The sequence below is a fragment of the Orcinus orca genome, chromosome 9 (genome assembly GCF_937001465.1).
Source record: "Orcinus orca chromosome 9, mOrcOrc1.1, whole genome shotgun sequence".
Classification (NCBI taxonomy): domain Eukaryota; kingdom Metazoa; phylum Chordata; class Mammalia; order Artiodactyla; family Delphinidae; genus Orcinus; species Orcinus orca.
In genome coordinates, this window is record NC_064567.1 from 96,133,505 (window position 1) to 96,155,329 (window position 21,825).

Here is a 21,825-nt window from a genome sequence, read left to right on the forward strand (position 1 = left end):
AAACGGAGAGATATCCCATGCGTGAATAGGAAGACTCGATATTGTCACAATATCTGTTCTTTCCAAGTTGATCTATACATTCAATGTAATCCTAATCAGAATCCCAGCAAGATATTTTACGGCTATAGACCAACTGATTCTAAAGTTTATATGGAGAGGCAAAAATTGCTTCTCGGCTTTTTGGCTAAGATCAAATGTAGCAGACAGAGAAGCAAAAGACCCATAATGGCCAACACAATATTGTTGAGAAGAACAAAGTTAGAGGATTGACACTACCCGACTTCAAGACTATAAAGCTACGGTAATCAAGACAGTGTGGTTTGGTAAAAGAATAGATAATAGATCAATGGAAGAGAATAGAAAGCCCAGAAATAGGCCCACACAAATAGTCAACCAATTTTTTTTTGTGTGTGTGTGGTACACGGGCCTCTCACTGCTGTGGCCTCTCCCGTTGCGGAGCACAGGCTCTGGACGCGCAGGCTCAGCGGCCATGGCTCACGGGCCCAGCCGCTCCGCGGCATGTGGGATCTTCCCGGACCGGGGCACAAACCCACGTCCCCTGCACCGGCAGGTGGACTCTCAACCACTGCACCACCAGGGAAGCCCAGTCAACCAATTTTTGACAAAGGAATAAAGGCAATTCAAGGAAGAAAAGATTGTCTTTTCAAAAAATGGTGCTTGCTATGGACTGAATGTTTGTGTCCATGCCCACCCCCAGGCCCCGACCACCAAATTCATATGCTGAAATCCTAACCCCAACTGGACAGAATTAAGAGGTGAGGCCTTTGGGACGTGATTAGGTCATGAGAGCAGAGCCCTCATTAACAAGACTAATGTTTTATAAAAAAGACCCCAGATAAATCTTTCCAGCCCTTCTGCCATGTGAGGACACAGGGGAAAGATGACCATCTAGGAAGCAGGTCTCACCAGACCCTGAATCTGCCAGAGCCATGATCTTGGATTTGAAGTTCCTAGAACTGTGGGAAACAAATCATTGTTGTTTATAAGCCACCCAGTTTACGGTATTTTGGCTATAGCAGCCTGAACAGTCTAAGACAGTACTGGAACTACTGGACATTCAGATGCCAAAAAATGAATCTAGACACAGACCTTACACCTTTCACAAAAATTAACTCAGAATGGATCATAGACCTAAATGTAAGATGCAAAACTATGAAAGTCCCAGAAGGTATCACAGGAGAAAATTTAGGTGACCTTGGGTTTGGCAATGACTTTTTCAGATACAACACCAAAAGCATGATCCATGAAAGAAAGAATTGATAAGCTGGGCTTCATTAGAATAAAAAACTTCTGCTCTGTGAAAGATGGGGTAAACAAATGAGAAGACAAGCCACAGATGGGAGAAAATATTTGCAAAACACATATTTGATTGAGGACTTGTATCCAAAATATACAAAGAACTCTTAAAATGCAACAATTGGGGCTTCCCTGGTGGCGCAGTGGTTGAGAGTCTGCCTGTCAATGCAGGGGACAGGGGTTCGTGCCCCGGTCCGGGAAGATCCCACATGCCGCGGAGCAGCTGGGCCCGTGAGCCATGGCCGCTGAGCCTGCGCGTCTGGAGCCTGTGCTCCGCAACAGGAGAGGCCACAGCAGTGAGAGGCCTGCGTACCACAAAAAAAAAAAAAAAAAAGCAACAATAATAAAAAGCACACCCAAACAACCTGATTAAAAATAGGCCAAAGACCGGGCTTCCCTGGTGGTGCAGTGGTTGAGAGTCTGCCTGCCGATGCAGGGGACACGGGTTCGTGCCCCGGTCCGGGAAAATCCCACATGCCGCGGAGCGGCTGGGCCCGTGGGCCGTGGCTGCTGAGCCTGCACGTCCAGGGCCTGTGCTCCGCAACGGGAGAGGCCACAACAGTGAGAGGCCCGCGGACCGCAAAAAAAAAAAAAAATAGGCCAAAGACCTTAACAGACACCTCACCACAGAAGGTATACAGATGGCAAATAATCATATGACAAGATGCTCCTTATCATATGTCATCAAATCCAAATTAAAACAACGAGATACCACCGCAAACCTATTAGAACGGACAAAATCCAGAACACAGACACCACCACATGCTGGTGAGGCTGTGGAGCAACGGGAACTCTCACTCGTTGCTGGTGGGAACGCACAATGGGGCAGCTGCTCTGGAAGACAGCTTGGCAGTTCCTAACAAAACTAAACATACTCTTACCATGTGATCCAGCCATCGTGCTCCTTGGTATTTACCCAACGGAGTTGAAAACTTATGTCCATACAAAAGCTTGCACACAAATGGTTATAGTAGGTGTATTCATAATCGCCAGAACTTAAAAGCAACCAAGACATCCTTCAGTAGACTGAATGGATAATTAAGCTGCGGAACCTCCAGACAAGGGAATATTATTCAGCACTAAAAAGAAATGAGCTATCAAGTCACAAAAAGACAGGAAGGAAACTTAAATGCATGGTACTAAGCTAAAGAAGGCAATCTGAAAAGGCTACACACTGTATGATTCACAACTCCATGACATTCTGGAAAAGGCAAAATTACAGAGACAGTAAAAAGTGGTTGTCTGGGGCTCTGGAGGATGGGAGGGGATGAATAGAGGAGCACAGAGGATCTGAAATACTCTAATGATGGATGTATGACATTATACCTTTGTCAATCCTGTAGAACTGTGCAACACAGAGTGAACCCTATGCAAACTATGGGCTTCAGTTAATATTAATGTAGGAATATTGGTCATCAAGTGTAACAAGTGTATCACGTCTGAACGCAAGTGAGATGGTTACAGGAAAGGGAACTGGGGCCTGGCTGTGAGGTAAATATGGAAACTCTCTACTTTCCATCCAATATTTCTGTAAACATAAAACTGCCCTAAAAAATAAAGTCCATCAGGTTTTTTTTTTAAGTATAAAGAGAAAACAAAGTATCTTTTTATGACAGGGGTGGGAGTTGGGGCATTTTTTTAACCACATGCAGAAAAGCATAAGAAGGGACTTCTCTGGTGGTCCAGTGGTTAAGAATCTGCCTTCCAATGCAGGGGACGCAGGTGGTCAGGGGAACTAAGATCCCACATGCTGCGGGGCAAGTAAGCCCGCGCACCACAACTATTGAGCCCACGCACTCTAGAGCCCGCGAGCCACAACTAGAGAGAAGCCCACGACAACAAAAGATCCCGCGTGCCGCAACTAAGAGCCGATGCAGCCAAAAGAAAGAAAGAAAAGCATAAGGAAAATTCCGGTATATCTGTGTCACACTGAAACCTTGACACCCCAGCGCGACCGAGGACGTGCACAGGGTGAGGAGGGTGCTGGGGGTGTCACAGACTCTCCAGACCTGATAGCACCCGGGACCACCCTCTACAGCTTCCAAAGTGTCTGCCCCTGGGCTCTCAGGACCCCTGTGGAAGATGGGAAGGGTGAGGGCACCCAATGCCTTGCTCACGGCACTGTGGGTGGCACAGGCAAGACCTAAATGCAGACACCCCTCCGCACCCTTCCTGCACATTCGCCTATCAGGTGCCCTCTGTTGGCTCAGAAAGAGTAGGGGGCTGGGTGGGAATAGATGGAATATTCCAGTGGGGGCGGGGCAGGAGCCGCTGAGTCTGGGAACCTGAGCTGAGCAGAAGTCTAGCAGCGCCATCCCAGCACGGAGAGCAGGGGCTCAGCTGCCAGGGCTCCTTCCGGGTCTGGCTCACAGGCTGCCTCTTACTGGCTACAGAAAACCAAACGTTGTGGTTGACGTCATGCTGGTAGCTTGACGTTAGACATGATGGGGGTATTTACACCACAGGGATGGGCAAGCACTATGGATCAGGGTCCCTGCCGCCCACCAGCCCAGGTGTTAACATCTATCAGGCGCCTCTAGAAAGGGGACTACAACGGGGAATGCCACCACTCCCTTCCCCCTCTGTGCATGGGGTGGAGTGTGGAGGAAGGGGTGGGGTGGATGAGATCCTGGCCAGGCCAGAGGCTTGCTGGGGGCGGGTGCTGCAGGCTGTCCCAGGGGACAAGAGAGAGGCCCCTGGGCAAGAGCTGGTGTCCGCTGAGGACCCGCCTCAAATCCAGCCTGTCGCGTGCAGCCTCCATGGGCACGCCATTCCTGGGCTTCTCGTGGGGCCAGGCTCACGTCTGTGTGCCCCTCACTCTCGCCCACCCCTCCCTCCCCCGTTCCGTGTAGGTGTCTGTCTTCTCTCCTTTTCCACCCTTCTCTCCAGTACACTCTTCAGTAGCAACTACACTGGGCCCTGCCCCCCGCCCCCAGAAGCCACGGAGATGACCCGAGTACTGGGTTTGCATTAAGCAAAGGCCAAAATTAGGACAGAGGTGGGACAGGAGGGCAGGAAAGCCCCAGCACCACCCTGGACCCCTCGGTGCCCAGTGCCCCTTCCTCCCACCAGGCCGGGGCATGGCCTGCGGGTCAGAGCCGGCGGTGCGGCCTGCGGTGGCCTCTGCAGAGGCTGGGGGGCAGCTAACAGGAACGCTCTGGCCCTGCTTGGCCCCTGGGGCAGGGCACTCGCTGGGAGGACAACCGGAGGAGGAGGGGGGAGGGGGGTGAGCAGGGCCTCCCGCAGCTGGACAGCTCAGCCTGGACTGGAGGATCTCTGGAATTCCTCTCCTGCCTACGCTGTGGGGCCTCAGCCCATCCCAGGCCCACCCACAACACCCAGGGCCTCTGTTCATCCGCTTCAGGAGAGCTGAGCCCAGAGACTGATCGAGGCAGCCTCACCAGCCCATGGGCCATCTGGAAGAACCGTCTCGTACCTGAAGCCCGAGGTGAACTCAGGAACAAGCGAGCACTGGCTCTGGTTTAATTTCTATTCTTCATGTTTTCATGGGTTGAAAGAACTTCCATTTCGTTTTCTGTGAACTGCCTGCTTACACCCTTCATCCATATTTCAGTTGGAATTTTGGCTCTTTTCTTATTGACCTGTAGGAGCTCTTTATATGTGAAGGCAACCCCCACCCCTTTGCCACCTGCAGCCCCTGTGGCCCTGTGTGTTACATGCTCGGGAGAGAGGGAACAAGGCACGTTTTTGTTTGCCCCCTAAGATGAACTTGGAGCCTTCAAGGGCAGCGCTTGTATCTGCTCCTGTTTGCCCCCAGAATCCTGACAGCATGGGATTCCAGCTTGTCAAGGGAAGCTGGCAATGATCTGGGGGCCGGGGATGACATTGGGATGGACAGGAAGGTCCAGCCAGGCCTGGAGGGGCCCGGGGCTCCCACTACCCAGTGTGCAGGTGGCACCCCACTTGGGGCCCTCATCCTGAATCTCTTGCCCCTGGCCCCATGCCCTGCCTGGGGTGCATGCACGTCCCCCTCGAGTGCCCACCAGGCAAAAATCAACTCACCCTGAATTATCAGAGACCAGGGACCACAGAGGATGCCGGAACCGTTATTGACTTTTCCTCTGTTTTCCATCGTGAAGAGCCAGCTCAGAGAGAGGGCCCTGGACCGTCCTGGATACCCACAACCATCCTTGCTCCAGCCACGGACAAAGCCGGGGTGTCACATCATGGGCCTCCCTTCTACTGACACTTAGACAGAGAGCACCAAGCCATTTCACCAACAAATGTCTGCAAACACTTTGATATTTTCACAAGCATGAACATGTTATGGGAAGGAAGTTAATTCACCTCGATTATAAAGATGACAGAACTGTGTGGTGATAGAGGTGCTCAGCTGGGGGACTCTGGGAGCTGCCTGCCCGCCCACCTCACCCCAGAGACGCAGAGACCTGGTGCCTCTCCACAGGGGTGCTGGGGGGCGCTGTTGAGAAGTCGTGCATGTGAACCCTGAGATTTCTGTTCCAAAAGGAAAACTGCAGTTGGGAGTGTCAGAGAGAACCCCCCAAGGCCAGAGGCCAAGGACACATGCCCCCCCACCGGGCATCGGTGCATGGTCAGCTGCCCGCCACTGACGGCCAGGCCAGAAGGGCCCAGGGAGGTCCAGCAGAGGCACCGAAGGAACTGGTACAGGAGGTTCCGGCAAGGAGCAGCTCACACTTGCTGAGCTGGGCCGGGTGCTGGGGTCCAGGTCAGCCCACTCGCCTACCTCGGGCTCAGGCTGACTGTCCTGATCTGGGGACACTGACATCCCTTCCAGGTCACCGTGCTCTTAATATGGCCCCCCAGAACCTGAGCCCAGGGCCCGCCCCAGCTGCACCCCCATCTGCCACCTTCACACTCAGGGACCACCCTGGATGGGGACAGAGCCCGGCTCCAGTCTCCACATCTGGGACACACCTAGCACAGCTGGAAGGGCCAGTGCGCTCCAGAAAGCAGCCCAGTGGCTGCCCTCCCAGTGCGACCGTGGATGGGCCTGAGGGCCGATTCCGGTCACAGGACAGCGGGATGCACACCCAACCGCAGCGGCCGGGGACTGTCCTCCCAGCCCGGGTCTGTGAGCGAGGGGCCCGCAGAGCGACCTTCAAAGGCAGCTCTTCAAAGCCACATCCGTCCCCCTCGTCACAGTGCCAGGCAGTCACCGACAGGGACAGAACTGAGTCAACCCCCCGGGGGCCTGAAATTACTGCTGAGGCCGCGCAGCTCACAGAGGACAAGCAGGAGTAGACAGACGGGGAGGAGGGACACCGGATGGAAGGTTCCGCGGCCCTGGTAGGAGGCAGGGCACGTGGGCGGCGATCTACCCACAGTGGCCCCGACCCGAGGGGATCTGGAGCTTAGGGCTTCCTGGCCATTTGATTCTTTTTTCCTACGAGGTGGGTATCCATTAAAGCTCTAGGGGTTTGTTTTTGTTTTGCGTTTCAGGTCAATTCGACTTCATCCCTCTTAAGTTTTATTCTCCAGGAATACAAACACCTGTGTGATGGGCCTGTGGACACCCAAGCATCTGACAGGTGAGCTTTGTGGCAAGTCTCAGAGGAAGGAAGTGGGGTTTCCACAGAGCCACTTCGTGGAGACATGAGGGACCCCGCAAAGTCATTTGACCAACCCTCCCGGTTTATAGAGGGGGAAACTGAAACCAGAGAGGTTACATGGTGGCCCAAGGCCACACAGCCCAGTGTTGAGAAGTCGTGGCCAGCGGGAGGAGACCATGTATTCTGTTCTTTAAAACAGCCACAAGAGGGACTTCCCTGGCGGTCCAGTGGTTAAGACTTCGCCTTCCAATGTAGGGGGTGCGGGTTCGATCCCTGGTCGGGGAGCTAAGATCCCACATGCCTCGCGGCCAAAAAAAACAAAACATAAAACAGGAGCGATACTGTAACAAATTCAATAAAGACTTTAAAAATCGTCGACGCCAAAAAAGTCTTTAACAAAACAATAAAGAAAATTTTAAAAATAAAGAAAATAACCACGAGAGCCAAAGTCCATCGACAGGTGAATGGGATAAGCAAAATGTGGTCCACCCATACCATCAACTATTATTCAGCCTTAATAAAGAAGGGAATTCTGACACATGCTACAAGATGGATAAAACTTGAGGACATTATGCTCAGTGAAATAAGCCAGACACAAAGGGACAACTGTCGTATGCTTCCACTTACATGAGGTACTCAGAGTAGTCAAATTCAGAGACAGAAGGTAGGATGGTAGGTGCCAGGGGCTGGGGGGAGGGGATGGGGAGTTAGCATTTAATGGGGACAGAGTTTCAGTTTTGCAGGATGAAAACATTCTGGAGATGCATGATGGTGGTGATAATAACACAACAACGTGAATGTACTTAATGCCACTGAACTGCGCACTTTAAAATGGTTAAGACGGTAAGTTTTATGTTATATATGTTTTACCACAAAAAAAAATCTCCTGGCAGGATAGGCAGCCGTATCTCTAAGAAATCATTAAGAAAAAATGGAAGAAATTGGTAACTTGTCATGCTGACTTTAAAATCAGGTTTTTAAAAAGAGCGCCTTTGGAACCCCATGACAAATCAAACCTTAACCTCTGCTGACGAACAAGAAAAATTGAGAGGAGAAAAAAGCATAACAATCCCAGACAGAAAGCCATGAACTGAAAGGGACGAGCAGCTGTGATGGGCCCAGTCAGGGCCCAGGCACAGGCAGGGTCGCCACTCTGCAGTCCACGCAGACTGCGCCCCAGTGGGGACCGAGGCTGAAGACCCCACGCACCCTGAGAGGTGACAGCACAGAAGTCCCCAGCAAAGCCGAGCCCTGGCCCCCCACCCAGTGCCAGCACCAACTGTCCCTCGGGGCGGAGGGACACAGGTCGTGGGAAAGCAGAGGGGACTGGAGCTCAGACGACAGCTCAATCCACAGGGAGGAATCACCTGCATTTCAGCGCGGAGGAGCCTGAGGATGGGGAGGTAGGAGAAGGCGTCCCCAGGACGGCATCAGGAGAGACCCCTAAGCATCCTTTAAGTGAGGGGAGAAAGGAGAGGAGACGGGGAACAGAGGGACCAAGCCAGCCCCCCAGCCTCTGCTCCACGGGGTCCCGCCAGCCCAATGGGGGAAAGCCCGTCGGTCACCACACCAGGAAGAGCCCAGGCGCAGCTGAAGGAGGAAGGAAAGAAAAGTCTGAGCTTGAAGTGGAAGAGAGAGGTTAACCTGCCCCAGGACAGGCCGTCCTCGGCAGCCTGCCCCGCAGGCAAGTGGTCAAGATGAGCATTTGTTCACGGATCAGAAAATAAAAATGGAAGGATACGAACGCGCCCACGCTCAGGCCTGCAGAGGAACCGCGAAAAGCACCGCCTTTCAGGGACCACGGTCTGCGCCCCAGAAGTCTCACTGCTGCTCCGAGGCCCCCCCCCCCAGACTTGAGGGCCACAGACTCTCGAGGAAGGAAACAGCACAGATGAGGAGACGCCAGGGCCCACCCCATACTGGAACGACGGGGACACCGGAGCCCTGGCTTCAGCGCCCAGGCTCCGGCCCAGGAGTCTTGGATGGGACAGTCCCAAGGGGCTCACTCAGGACAGAAGCAAGTGGATCCCCGGCATGTGGGGCAACGCCAGGGGCAGAGCTCAGAAGCCAAGGCACCTACTGGTCCCTAGAAGTGGGACCGCGAGCTTGAGGCGTTACGGCGGTGTCCTCCCCGACACCGGTCTTCACGAGGGGCTGGAGGACCCTCACCCCGTGTGGCACTTGTCTGCTGGGTTCCCGGCCAGGCCCTGCTCCTAGGCGCTCACGGGTTCCTGGATCTGCCTTGGCCAGGGAGCTGGGGACGAGGCCAGCGGGGGGGTCACAGCCCAGCCTGGAGGGTGCCCCAGGGGACAGAAGGAGTGGGAGACACGGGAGCCTGGGGAAGGGGCCTAAGGAGAAGAGGAGGTAAGGAGAGGTGCAGGGAGGAAGGGAGAAAGAAGGGCGAGCACCCAGCCGAGGCGGTGACGGAGGCGTGCGGGCCCGGGGAGGAGACCAGACGTCCCAGAATCACGGAGCCCAGGGTTTGGGGTTTGGCCTCCATCCCCACTCCAGCCCTTCCCGTCACTGCCAGTCGCGCTGATAGCCTGTCCCCTCCTGCCACACATGCCCGTCACCACACCCGCTGGGACCCACCACTCCTGCTCCAAGAGGGGCCTCACCCTCGAGCACCCATGCTGGCACAAACCCCTCCCCCAGTCAGGGCCAGGAGCACGATCCGGGTCGGGGGACAGGGTGGGGATGCAGCCTCTTGTGTCCCGCCATGGCCTTGTGTCCACTCTGAGACCACTCTGGACCCAAAGCCAGTCCAGACCATGGTAAATGGAACACCAGGACTTGGGGGAGCAAGAGGAGAGGTTTGTCGGTGTCCCCTCCCGGCCTCTCACCCCCTGCTGTCTGTCCCACGCCAGTCTCCAGCCTCCGGCTCCCAGGTGGCTCTCAGCGGCTTCTGGGCACAGTGACAGGTACCCTGGTGTGAGACGGAGCGAAGGCTGGGGCTAAGGAACACGGGGGATGGCTCACTGCGGCTTGGCCTCGGCGCTTTGGACCCTGCCCTCAGGCACCACAAGCCATAATGTACTCCATTTCTTTTTATGCACGAATAATACTCCAGTGTGTGGATATAACACACTTTCTTTATCCGTTCATCAGTTGATGGACATTTCGGTTGTTTCTGCCTTTTGGCTACTGTGGATAAGGCTGCTATGAACAAGTTTCTGTGTGGATATATGGGTTTTTTCCACAAGATATGGAATATAGTTCCCTATGCTATACAGTAGGTCCTTGTTGTTTACCTATTTTATATATAGTGTTGTGTATCTGTCAATCCCAAACTCCTAATATATCCCTCCCCCACTCCTTTCTCCCTAGGTAACCATAAGTTTGTTTTCTGTGTCTGTTAATTTTCTTTGTGTTTTATAAATAAGTTCGTTTGTATCATTTTTTAAGATTCCACAGATTCCACATACGTAATATCATATGATATTTGTCTTTCTCTGTCTTACTGACTTCACTCAGTATGACAATCTCTAGGTCCATACGTGTTGCTGCAAATGGCCTTATTTCATTCCTTCTTATGGCTGAGTAGTATTCCATTGTATATATGTGCCACATCTTCTTTATCCATTCATCTGTTGATGGACATTTAGGTTGCTTCCATGTCTTGGCTATTGTAAATGCTGCTATGAACATTGGGGTGCATGTATCTTTTCAAATTAGAGTTTTCATCTTTTCCAGTATGTGCCCTGGAGTGGTATTGCTGGATCATGCGGTAGCTCTATTTGTAGTTTTTTAAGGAACCTCCATACTGTTCTCCATAGTGTCTGTATCCATTTACATTCCCACCAACAGTGTAGGAGGGTTCCCTTTTCTTCACACCCCCTCCAGCATTTATTGTTTATAGACTTTTTGATGATGGCCATTCTGACCGGTGTGAGGTGATACCTCATTGTAGTTTTGGTTTGCGTTTCTCTAATAATTAGCAACGTTGAGCATCTTTTCATGTGCCTATTGGCCATCTGTATGTCTTCTTTGGATATTTGTTTCCATATCCCTTGGGTACATACCTAGGAAGGGAACATTTTGAGGAACTGTCAAATTGTTTTCCGTAACAGCTGCACCATTTTACATTCCCACCAGCAGTACATGAGGGTTCCAACTCTGCATCCTCACCAACCCTTGGCATTGTCTGTCTTTTTGATTCTACCCTTTCGAGTGGAAGTGAGGTGGGATATCATTGCGATTTTGATTTGCATTTTCCAAAGATGTTGAGCATCCTTTCGTGTGCTTATCGTCCATTAGTATATCTTTATTGGAGAAACGTCTATTCAGGTCCTTTGCCCATTTTTTAATTGGGCCATTTGTCTTTTTACTGTTAGGTAGTGAGTTCTTAAAATATTCTAAATATAAGTGCCTTATCAGATATATGCTTTGCAAATATTTTCTCCCATTCCGTGGGTTGTCTTTTCACCTTCCCGATGGTGTCCATTAAAGCACAAAAGGTTTTTAATGTTAATTAAGTCCAATGTATTTACTTTTCTTGTGTTGCTTGTGCTTTATGGTGTTGTGCCTAAGAAACCATTGCCAAACCCAAGGTCACAAAGAAAGACTCCTAAGTTTTCTTCTAAGAATTCTATGGCTTTAGCTCCTAGAATTAGGTCTATGACCCATTTTGAGATAATGATGTTGAGCATCTTGTGTGCTTACTGTTCACTAGTATATCTACTTTTGTATCTGGTGTTAGGTAGGGTTCCAACTTCATTCTTTTGCAGGCGGATACGCAATTGTCCACTGGTTGAACGGCCCCTTATTCTTTCCCCATTGAATTGTCTTGCCATCCTTTTCAAAAAAAATCAACAGACCACTGATGTATGGGTTTATTCTAGACTCTCAATCCTATTCCACTGATCTATGTGTTTATCCTCTTGCCACACTATGCCCACCTTTATGCCGGACAATACCCACTCTGTCTTGACTGCTGTAGCTGTATAGTTAGTTTTGAAATTGGGAAGTCTGAGTCCTCCAACTTTGTTCTTTTTCAAGATCGTCTGGCTCTTCTGGGTCCCTTGCATTTCCATATGAATTTTATTTTTATTTATTTTTTTGAAAGGCAGCTGAGGGACTTCCCTGGCAGTCCAGTCGGTAAGACTCCACACTCCCAATGCAGGGGGCCCAGGTCTGATCCCTGGTCAAGGAACTAGATGCCCGCATGCTGCAACTAAAAGACCCCACATGCCACAACTAAGACCTGGTGCGGCCTAAATAAATAAATAAATGATAGCAGCTGAAATTTTGATAGGTATTACACTGAACCTGTAGATCAACTTGGAGTGTACTGCCATTTTAACAATATTAAGTCTTAAGATCCATGAACATAAAATGTCTTTCCATTTATCTAGATCTTCTTTCATTTTTTTCAACAGTAGTTTGTAGCTTTCAACATTCAACTCTTGTATTACCTTTTGTTAATTTCTTACTATGTATTTTATTCTTTTAGACTACTGTATGAAATTGTATTTCCTAACTTTATTTTGGGATTGAGCATTGCTAGTATAATGAAATATAATGGATGTTTGTATCTTGATCTTGTATCTTGCAATTCTGCTAAATTCATTTTTCAGTTCTAACAGCTTTTACAGGGACATTACATTAGGACATTTTCTATACAAGATCATGATATCTGTAAATGGAGGTAGTTTTACCTATTCCTCTCCTATCTGAGTGCCTTTTATTTCTTTTTCTTGCCTAAGTGTCCTGGCTAGAACCTCCTGTATAACGTTGAATAGAAGTGGACAGAGCTGACGTACTTGATTGCTCCTGGTCTTAGGGAGAAAGCATTCAGTTTTTCACCATTAAATATGTTAGCTGTGGGGTTTCCATAGAGGCACTTTATCAAGTTGAGGAAGTTCCTTTCTAATCCTAGTCTGTTGAGTGTTTCTAGCAGCAAAGAGTACTAGATTTTGTCAAATGCTTTGCCTGCATCTATTGAAATGATCATATAGTTTCTTTGTTTATTCTGTTAATACGGCATATCACGTTGATTGAATTTTGTGTCTTGAAACAACTTTTTATTCCTGGGATAAATCTTACCTGCTCATAATGACCCCTTTTTACGTGCTGCTAGTTTTGTTTTGCTAGTATTCTGTTGAGGATATTGCATCTATATTCATAAGGAATACTGGTCTGTAGTTTTCTTCAGATGTCGTTGTCTGGTTTTGGTATCAGGGTAGTTCTTGGCTTCACAGAATGATCTGGAAATTCCCTCCTCTTCTATTTTTTGGAAAAGTTTTTGAAGGACTGGTATTAATTCTTCTTTAAATGTCTGATACACTTTACCAGTGAAGTTATCTGGACCTGAGGGACTTTTCTTTGTAGGACATTTAAAAACTTTTAATTTATTAATTCATCTCTTTAGTTTATAAGTCTATTCAGATTTTCTATTTCTTCTTGAGTCAATTTCAGTTGCTTGTGTCTTTCTAAGAATTGGTCTGTTTCACCTAGGTTGTCTCTAACTTGGCACACAATTGTTCATAGAATTCCCTTATTGTCTTTTATTTCTATAAGATTAGTTGTAATGTCCCCTTTCATTCCTGATTTTAGCAATTTGAGGCTTCTCTCCTTTTCCTGGGCCTGACCACCCTTTTCATAACTACAACCTTCCTAACTGGCACTCGTGAGTTTCCTTAATTATTCCCAGAGCAGAAGTACTAATCACCTAAGAACCTGATCATATAATTTGTTTAATGTTTATTACCTGCCTCTCCCACCAGTATAAGCTCCATGAGGGCAGGCACCCTCGATTTTGTTCACTAACTGTTTCCTAAGCACCTAGAAAATGCCTGGCAAATGACCAGTGTGCAGGCAGACTTGCTGAATGTGTGAAGAGCAAAAGAAACCAGAAAAGTTGTAAATAGTAATAATAATAATAGAAATGACCTTGAAACTCTAGTTGTGCGCTGTCCAATACAGTAACCACTGCCTACGTGCAGCCCTAAGAACCTGAAACGTGGCTGGTCCACACTGAGATGTGTCGTATGTATAAAACACACAACAGATTTCAAAAACATAACACTTCTTAAAATATAAAATAGCTGAACGATAATTTTTGTATTGATTACATGTTGAAATAATATTTTGGATAAACTGACTTAAATACATATACTATTAAAGTTCTTTTCACCCGTTTCTTTGTTTAGTTTTTTTGTAAGTACTAGAAAAGTCTGATTTGCACTTGTGCCTGACATCTGTGGCTCAAGTTTTGTTTCTTCTGGACAGGCCTGCTCCAGGTGACTTGGATAGGGTCGGGGGTAATTTCGTGGAGTGTTCAGAAAAAGGAAGGCAAATTCCAAACATGTGGTCAGGTGAGGCTCTCACAGAGCCCAGAGAGGGAGCAGGCATGGGGGCCTGGCCTGGGGCACAGAGGCCCCTGCAGGATCTGTGTCCGCGCTGCCCACTGGATCACCAGCGTCCTCCTCGTGTCTGATACAGCTGGTCTGAGGTGGGGTCTGCCAGGTGCAGCCGGGGGCTGGGATCCACCGCCCTGATCGCCTTCTTCAGCAGATGCAGCTCCTAACTAGACCGGAGTTCTTCACCCAGAAAGCCCTTAACAGACGGCCTGGATTGAACCAACGGCTTTGAAAATCAGGCTGCGCCTCAATGTACAAGATCAAAAGCCACGTGAAGAACTTTATTAAGAGACGGGCAGAACGCTGCAAACCCTTTGGCATCAAGCTCCGTGGCCAGCACCTAAGTCATGCCACCCTTCATCAGGTGACAAGACAGATGGCCACTCAGGCCGGGCATCTCCGAGGACCTCCGAGACCACCAGCACCTTCTGCCCCCAGCCACCTACAAGGCTCCCATCTTTTAGAGGGTGACATGAAGCCACTCTGTTGGGCACCTACTGTGCACTGGGCATGGTTCTAAGCCCTGGAATTCAGCATGGGCTGAGTGACAGGAAGGCAGGGGCTGCCCCCCGGCTCCTTGCTGCAAACGGGCACCAACTTGGAAGTGCCCGACGCCATGGCGTCCTGTTACATCCGAGGACAGGACACGCTTCCCGTTTCATGGTAACAGTCACAGCATCTCTTCCCCCCAGTGCCCACCGGCTGCTCATAAAGTGGGGAAAGGTGGTAGTTCTCAAATTAGGCCCGTAGAACAGCGTGGGTTATGCGTCCTCCAAAAAAATGTTCTTAAATCTATGCCCGGCTATTGCCAATCTGTTCCAGAATTCAACAAATGCTTGTATCTGGCTTAACAAAGAATCATAACTTCAGTTATTTTAGGATCATTATGTCAATGCAAAAAGAACTATGTCCATCAGGAACTGCGGCCACTGAACGAGCTGGTGACCCTCTAACCTAGGAGATAAAGGCCACCAGAAAGTTAGGCACCTAGGAGCACCACGAGGATGTTTTCATTTTAAATAGATTTTAAATAGATTCAGATCCTTATATGAATAAAATATACATTTCTATGTAACATGCCAATATGATAATTTTTGGAAAACCAAGTTATACATAATGCATTTTTACGTTTCTACACTAACAAAGTGACTTGCAGCTGTGAAAGATGCTTTAAAAATAACCAAATCAGATTCCATTTTGAGGGGAGGGAGAGAGGGGGAATTAAACATGTCAAAAATATATTTGAAATCTCCAGAAAGGCCACATCTCTTGCCTTGGACCAGGTGGCCACAGAGAGCAGTGGGAGGGACAAAATGTTTCCAAGGAGCAGACGCCGTTCATGTCACCTCCCCTTGGTCTTTCTTTTTCTTTTTTTTTCCTTTTATTTTCCCCCTTGGTCTTTCTTATTAAAGCATTTGGTAAATTCCAGGCAGCTCAGTATGGGCTCTCTAAGGGAACCATCTCTGCTAGAATTTCATTTTAAGTAGAAGAAAGAAAATCCGACATGGCGTCTCTCTCCCCTAGGATCTTGGGGGATCCCCCCAATTTTTTTTTAAAAAAAGGAAAGGAATACGTTCTTGGCTTCTTTTTGAACAAGACCCCTGTGTCCCACACCCGGGCCCCACCAAGAACAGAAGTGTTCCTTCATCCACTACGATCATGCATTCCTGATAACCCTGGGAGCCCCAATTTCAAACACAGCATCCTCTCTTCCCTCTGTCGTGCTTGTCAGAGAAGGGGGACCCATTTTTGGTTTTAAAAATATAGCCACCACCTATACACCCATCTCTGCTTCTAAGAGAACTGGCAGGCACTTAACTGTAAGAAAAGTCCCCCTGACATGGAGGGATCATCATGAAAAAGTGTTAGAGGCAAACGAATTGAAGAATCACATATATGGCGACTGCATCCGTGTTTTTAAAACCATACATATGTGTGAGGTGTATATGTGTGAGTATACATACCTGCGTCTATATACACACACATATATCCTTATACTGACATTAAAATAGACAGGCCAGGTTCCTCTGGGGGATGAGGAAACTTGAGTGTGGAAGAGTCACATTTGCTGCACATACTTATGTATTGGTTTTTCTTTATAAGATACTATCCTTGTTGCCTGTTTAATCAATAAAATAAAATTTTAAGCCTTGCCGGCCTCAAATGGGGGCCGTGTTGGTTGTCACAGAGGGACGACCAAAGGAAATGACGTTTTTACAAAAAGGAACCGTAGGGCAGTGCCTTTGTGCTGGAAAAGCACAAAGAAGGCTTGGTGAGCAGCCTGTTAAGGACAGGTGAGGCCCTGAGGAGCCCAGGGTCAGAGGAGACCACAAGCGGGCCATGAGTCGGCCAGTGGAATAACAGTATTTTAAAAACACAGAATGGGGTAGGGTCATGAGCTTCTGAGAGAAGCAGAAGATGGATTCCAGAGTCAACTGCCTGGATTCAAACCCTGGCCCCGTGTGGAGCTTCTCTGAGCTTCAGGCACCTCTTCTGCAAACTGGGAGTGATCACGGTACCTATTTCACAGATCAAGCAGCTTAATGTAATAAGCACCATTTAACTGTTACCAGCAGAGAAAGAGTGCAAGTCGCAAGCGCAAGATATATTCTTAGCTCTCAGCAAAGTAGGTTATGGTATAAAAATACCATTCAATAGTAACTAAACTAGCCTCACCTTCATGTGCATCTCACAGCAGCCTCAACATGTGCGACTTCTTCTCTAAATACCCTACATTAGGCACCCAGACTCCAGCGCTGGGGGCCAGCCTAGGAGACAGAGGCCACCGGGTTCACTCACCCCTTCCTCGCACGTGCAGGAGACCCCACTGTGGGCAGGACCTGCCCCACACCTTGGTGTCAGATGGTGCCAAGTGACAGGGGAAGACAGAAGTGGGGAGAGGTTGAGTGGGGCGGGAGGCGGGAAGAGGGCACAGGGACCTCGCTGAGCAGACAGGGGGATGACCTGTGTGGCCATCGGAGGAGGAGGGAACAGCGCTGGCAAAGGCCCTGGGGCAGGAAGCACCCAGTGTGCCCGAGAGCGGAGAAAGCAAACACGGTGATTCCTCCCCCACCTGAGTCCTGTCTTTCCTGGCAACCAGGCTTCGGAGCTCAGGAGGCTCACAGTCGATTTGCTCTGAATTTCCTGAGTTTATCTATTAACTACTTAGCAGGCCGCTTGCTAGTTGAGAGGACGCCGAGAAAGCCGATGGCTATCCTCCTGGCGAGGGGTCACAGCCCGGGACAGGACCTGCTGTCCCCCGACTGGGGCACACTGGATGGAACCAAGGACATACCAAGGTCAGCTCGGGGCCTAGCTGAGCTTCGGGGGAAGCTGGGAGGGACAGGGGTGCCCTGGGCTGGAGGTGGGGGCCTTCCCGGCTGCCAGGGCAAGTTGCCCACCCACCCTGAGCTGCAGTTCTATGCCTATAAAATGGGGGGAGAGGGGAGGGGGTATTCCCCAGCAACTCGAATCAAATAAAATCAAATGTTGGAAGTGATGCGCCCCTTAGGGGTTGTTACAACCTTCCCCCAAGGGGAGGGGTCCATGAACGCCTGAATTATATCCAAAGTGGAAGCTTCGGGAGCCTGAACACAAAATGCAAGACTGCTTCCTACCCAACAAACAGCCCGACAAATCAGGTTGGCACCGAGCCCGGGGAGGGGGCCGGAGGGAGTGGGCCCAGGGCGGCCACAGAGAACACCCGGACCCCTGCTGGCAACCCCACCAGGGGGGACAAACCCTAGAGAAAGCCTCACACCTGCGCGCCAGCAAACCCGCTGCAGGAGTGGAAGAGAGAAACTCTGGGAACACCGAGACTGCCATGAGGAAGGGAGCGTGACATACTACAGATACTACGGTCACTACACACAAGCAGCAGCAAAAGGTCAGAATGTGTCCCCATGCACAGATGCCCAGAGGCCTAAGCTGAGTGAAGAAGCACGTTCCCAAATTTTTATGTAAAGTTTAAAGAAAAAACACCAAAGAATCCTATATATTAGTTGGCGATCCTTCTATCTGTGCGTAAATGAAGTAAAAAGAGTCTGGCAGGATAAATTCCAAATGCATGACAGTCAGTTTGGAGAATGGTTACTTAACATTTCTTTGTAATGCTTTATTTCTTACAATTTAAAATAAAGGACTTAAAGCCAAAATGACAAAGGGGAACAGTTTCCAATTCCGGGTAGAAGAGACACAAGTGTTTGTTTTATTACTCCTGGAAGATTTTTTCCATTTAAAAAAATCTATCCAATATGGAAACATTTTAAGCCATGTTGCTGGCCGGTCCGTGTTGGGCCGAGGGCTTCACCGCCCTGACCTGTGACTGTCCAGGGCTCAAGGTGACTCTTGACCCAGGACTTAGGCCTCCAGGCTGGTGTCAGGGAGCCCTGCCCTGGCCGGGCAAGGAAGGGCAGAGCCCCAGAAATGAGCTTCTCCTGGCCCTCGCACCCGATGCCCGGGTCCCCAGGGAACGATCCCGCGCAGAGGCAGCAGTGGCGAGGGTGGGACAGGTGGAGAAGGGGACAGGGCAGGGAAGGGTGAGGCTGGTGACCGCGTCATGAGAGCAGCTGTGGGCCTGTGGCCCGGCCCTTCCCAGGCAGGGAGTTTAGTGTTGCTTGACTGGTGCCAGGGGCTGCAGCTTTAAATAAACTTGGACGCCTCCACCTGGGCCGGGAAGCAACACCAACTGTGCCTCAGGCCGGCCAGGCACTGTCAACAACCACCGACATGGCCACTGAGGACCCCAGCCCCGGGCGGAGATGCTGGCCTCAGTGCCCGACCCTCCCTCCTGACCACCTGCCCCGCTGCAGCTCACCCTGCACTGGCCCAGCCTCCTCCCCGCCCCGGGACGCTCCAGCAGGGCTGTGACAGGCCCCTGGGCATCCCGCACTGGGCCTGGTGCCTGGGGGCCCCGCCAAGGGGTGCTGGGCTGGCCCAGCTGGTGGGGTGTCTTCCCCTCCTCTCCCAGGCCCCTGGGCCCCCTAGACAGCTAGGCTTCCTCACCCACTCCCACCCCAGGCCCCCAGCTCCCTTCCCGAGGAGCCTGGCCTCCACTGCAGGGTCCGCCACCCCTCCCGGCCTCCCCGAGGGCAGCCCCAAGGACCTCCATCCCCCAGTGTGGGTGTGGACGGCAGCGATGAGAATAACCAGTCGCTGCTGCTGCAACCAGAGGCCCGAGGTTGGTCTGACCACCCTACAGGGCCGCTGGCCCAGGGAGATTCACAGAAAAGTGAAGGAGAGGTCAGCAGAGCCAGCTTCAGGTTGAGGAGACGGGGTGAACGGGAAGAGGCATTTCTGCCAAAGGGCCTGGGGGTGCCTCGTGGGAGGGCCTGGGTACAAGCAGAGAAACGACAAGAAGGTCCCCTAGAATGGGGTAACCTTCCCCCCACTGCCGCCCTCTGCCTCGGACAACCACCTGCTCCCACCTGAGGACCACCAGCCCGTCGCCCTGTCCTCACAGGCCTGCTCCCAGACATGCCCCGGAAGCTTCCTCAGGGCCTCCGGGATGCACACAGTTTGTGTGCTGGATCCCTTCTCTGCTCTCCAGGTCCCCCTGCCTTGGGGACAGGCACTCAACCAGCCCCTACCTGAGGGAAGGGAATTTTGGGGTCCCCAGGGCCCAGCCTTGCCCGCACCCTGCCGCGGGTTTTCTCCACTCCACCCCACTCCCTCAGCACCCCCCAGGCCTAACTGGCATCGTCCCCCACGTGCAGGGAGGCTTGGGGAATTCACACCCCCCGCACTCCTCCCAGCTCGCGCCCACAATTATCAGTGATCAGCTTCCCTCGCCAACACAAGGTATCACCACAGACGTTTCTTAATAAAAGGAAAAAAAAGATCTGCTGCTGGATGAGTAAGAGGAAACCTCGCCAGCGCCCCTTCCACGGGGTGGGCTGGAGGAGGACGGGGCTCTGGCCGCGCCGGGCTGGAGCCAGGGCTTCAGGAGTTCTGGAGCCAGACGTGGAGATGCCAGGTGCAGCCACCCTGATGCACAGAGTGGAGACCCGCAGTCCAGAGAGGAGCCGCCGACCCGCTTCGGGGTAGAGCCCGGAGGCAGAGGCAGGTCTAGGGCCCTACACGGCTCCTGCTGGCGAGCAAAGCCCAGGAGCCACCTGTTCCCCGGTGAGGCCCTACCTGAAACGAGCTTTCAAAGTCCCTCCCATCACCTCCCCGCAAACAACTCTCCAGAATCCAGCCCCCACCTGCCTCCATGACCCTGAAGCTCATCAGGCTCCCCCCTCACCCCCTCGTCTTCACCCCGGTGACCTGATCCAAGCTCCCTGACCTCAGCCCCCAGCACTCCAGACTCCTCTTTCCAGAAGGATCTGGGGGAAAATCCTCCAGAACCCCGATTCCCCTCGGCACCCACAGCAGAGGCTGTTCCCACGCGGCGCGGAGCGCAGCTGGCACCCCCCGCGCGGATGGAGCCACGCGGAGAAGCAGGCGCAGAGCAAGTCCCGCCGCCCCCGCGCCCAGCCGCTTGTTGGGGGTGGGGACAGCACGGCTCGCGCCGGGGACGACCCTCTCGGCTAGGTCCGCCCCCTCCCCCGCGCTCCAGGCCCCGCGGCCGCCCCCGCGCGCCGCTCCTCTCCGACCTCCGGCCGCCAAATGCGTCACGTCTGCCGGGCGCTCCGGGGACACCTGCTGCCGCCCCCGCTGCACCGAGCCCCGCGCCTCGAGCCGGGGCCTCCGGCCGGGCGGTCGCGCTGGACAGGGCCCGGCAGGGCCGCGCGCGCCGAGGTCCGGCGGCTGGGCCCCGGGGGCCCGGGGGTCGGGGCCGCGCGGGACCGTGCGCTCCGGGCTGGAGCCGGGAGGAGCCGGGGTCGCGCGGGGCCGCAGTGCACCCGGAGCCGGCGGCGCAGAGGATCTGGGTCTCCAGGGTCCCGGCCCCCGGAGCGCGGCGCCCTCCGGGGTCCCCGGCCCAGCCCGCACGCGCCGCGGCTCTTACTTGCCAATATCCTCGTAGAGCTGGTACTCGTCGGTGAAGCGGGTGCAAGTCACCGTGGTGGCCATGGCGGCGACGGACGGGCTTGGCGTGCGCTCTGCTGCGCTCGGGCGGCGGCGACTCCGGCTCCCGCTCGCGGGCACGGCGGCGACACGGGAGCGGGCGCGGGCGACACCTCGGCTCGCGGCGCCGAGCGGGGGCCGGGCTGGGCTGCGCCGGGCGGCGAGCGCACGCGAGATCTGCGCGCTCCGTGCCCGACAGGAGCGCGCCGCACACCTACGCGCGGGGAGCGCGGGCGACGCTGTCACTGCCGCCGCCGCGCCCGCCCCGCCCGCCGCCCCCTGCACGCTCCCCGCGCCCGCAATCGCGCCCTACACTCGCACCCGCACACGCACCTGAGCCCTGCACCTACAGCAGCGCCCGCGCCCTGCACACGCTCTCGCACCCACTCCTGCTCCCAGAATTCGCACTCGGGCGCGCGCGCGCGCGCACACACACACACACACACACACACACACACACACACACACGACTGCACACAGTGAACCCAGCCCCCTCTCTCCCCTGAAGGCCAGCCTTGACCTGGACCTCAGGAGGGGCCTCAGGTGCACATGGGGGAGGGGGGAGTCCTCCCTCCACAGACTCATTC

The 21,825-nt window shown here is 52.4% G+C and overlaps 1 protein-coding gene across 12 annotated transcripts in view; it reads right to left on the reverse strand.

Annotated features, from left to right (window-relative positions):
- The window catches only part of CAMK2B (calcium/calmodulin dependent protein kinase II beta), a 95,686-nt gene extending 74,243 nt beyond the window's left edge, over positions 1-21,443 (reverse strand). For 4 of the 12 annotated variants that reach the window (XM_049714675.1, XM_049714674.1, XM_049714673.1 and 1 more), the window contains exon 1: positions 21,180-21,392. In XM_049714675.1, coding sequence (XP_049570632.1) covers positions 21,180-21,244 — 65 coding nt within the window. In that variant the 5' untranslated portion in view covers positions 21,245-21,392. Of the gene's footprint in view, positions 1-21,179 lie in introns of all 12 variants that reach the window. The other 8 variants (XM_004282971.3, XM_004282970.3, XM_033411302.2 and 5 more) reach the window with 6 other exon arrangements.
- Between the last annotated feature and the right edge of the window lie 382 nt (positions 21,444-21,825).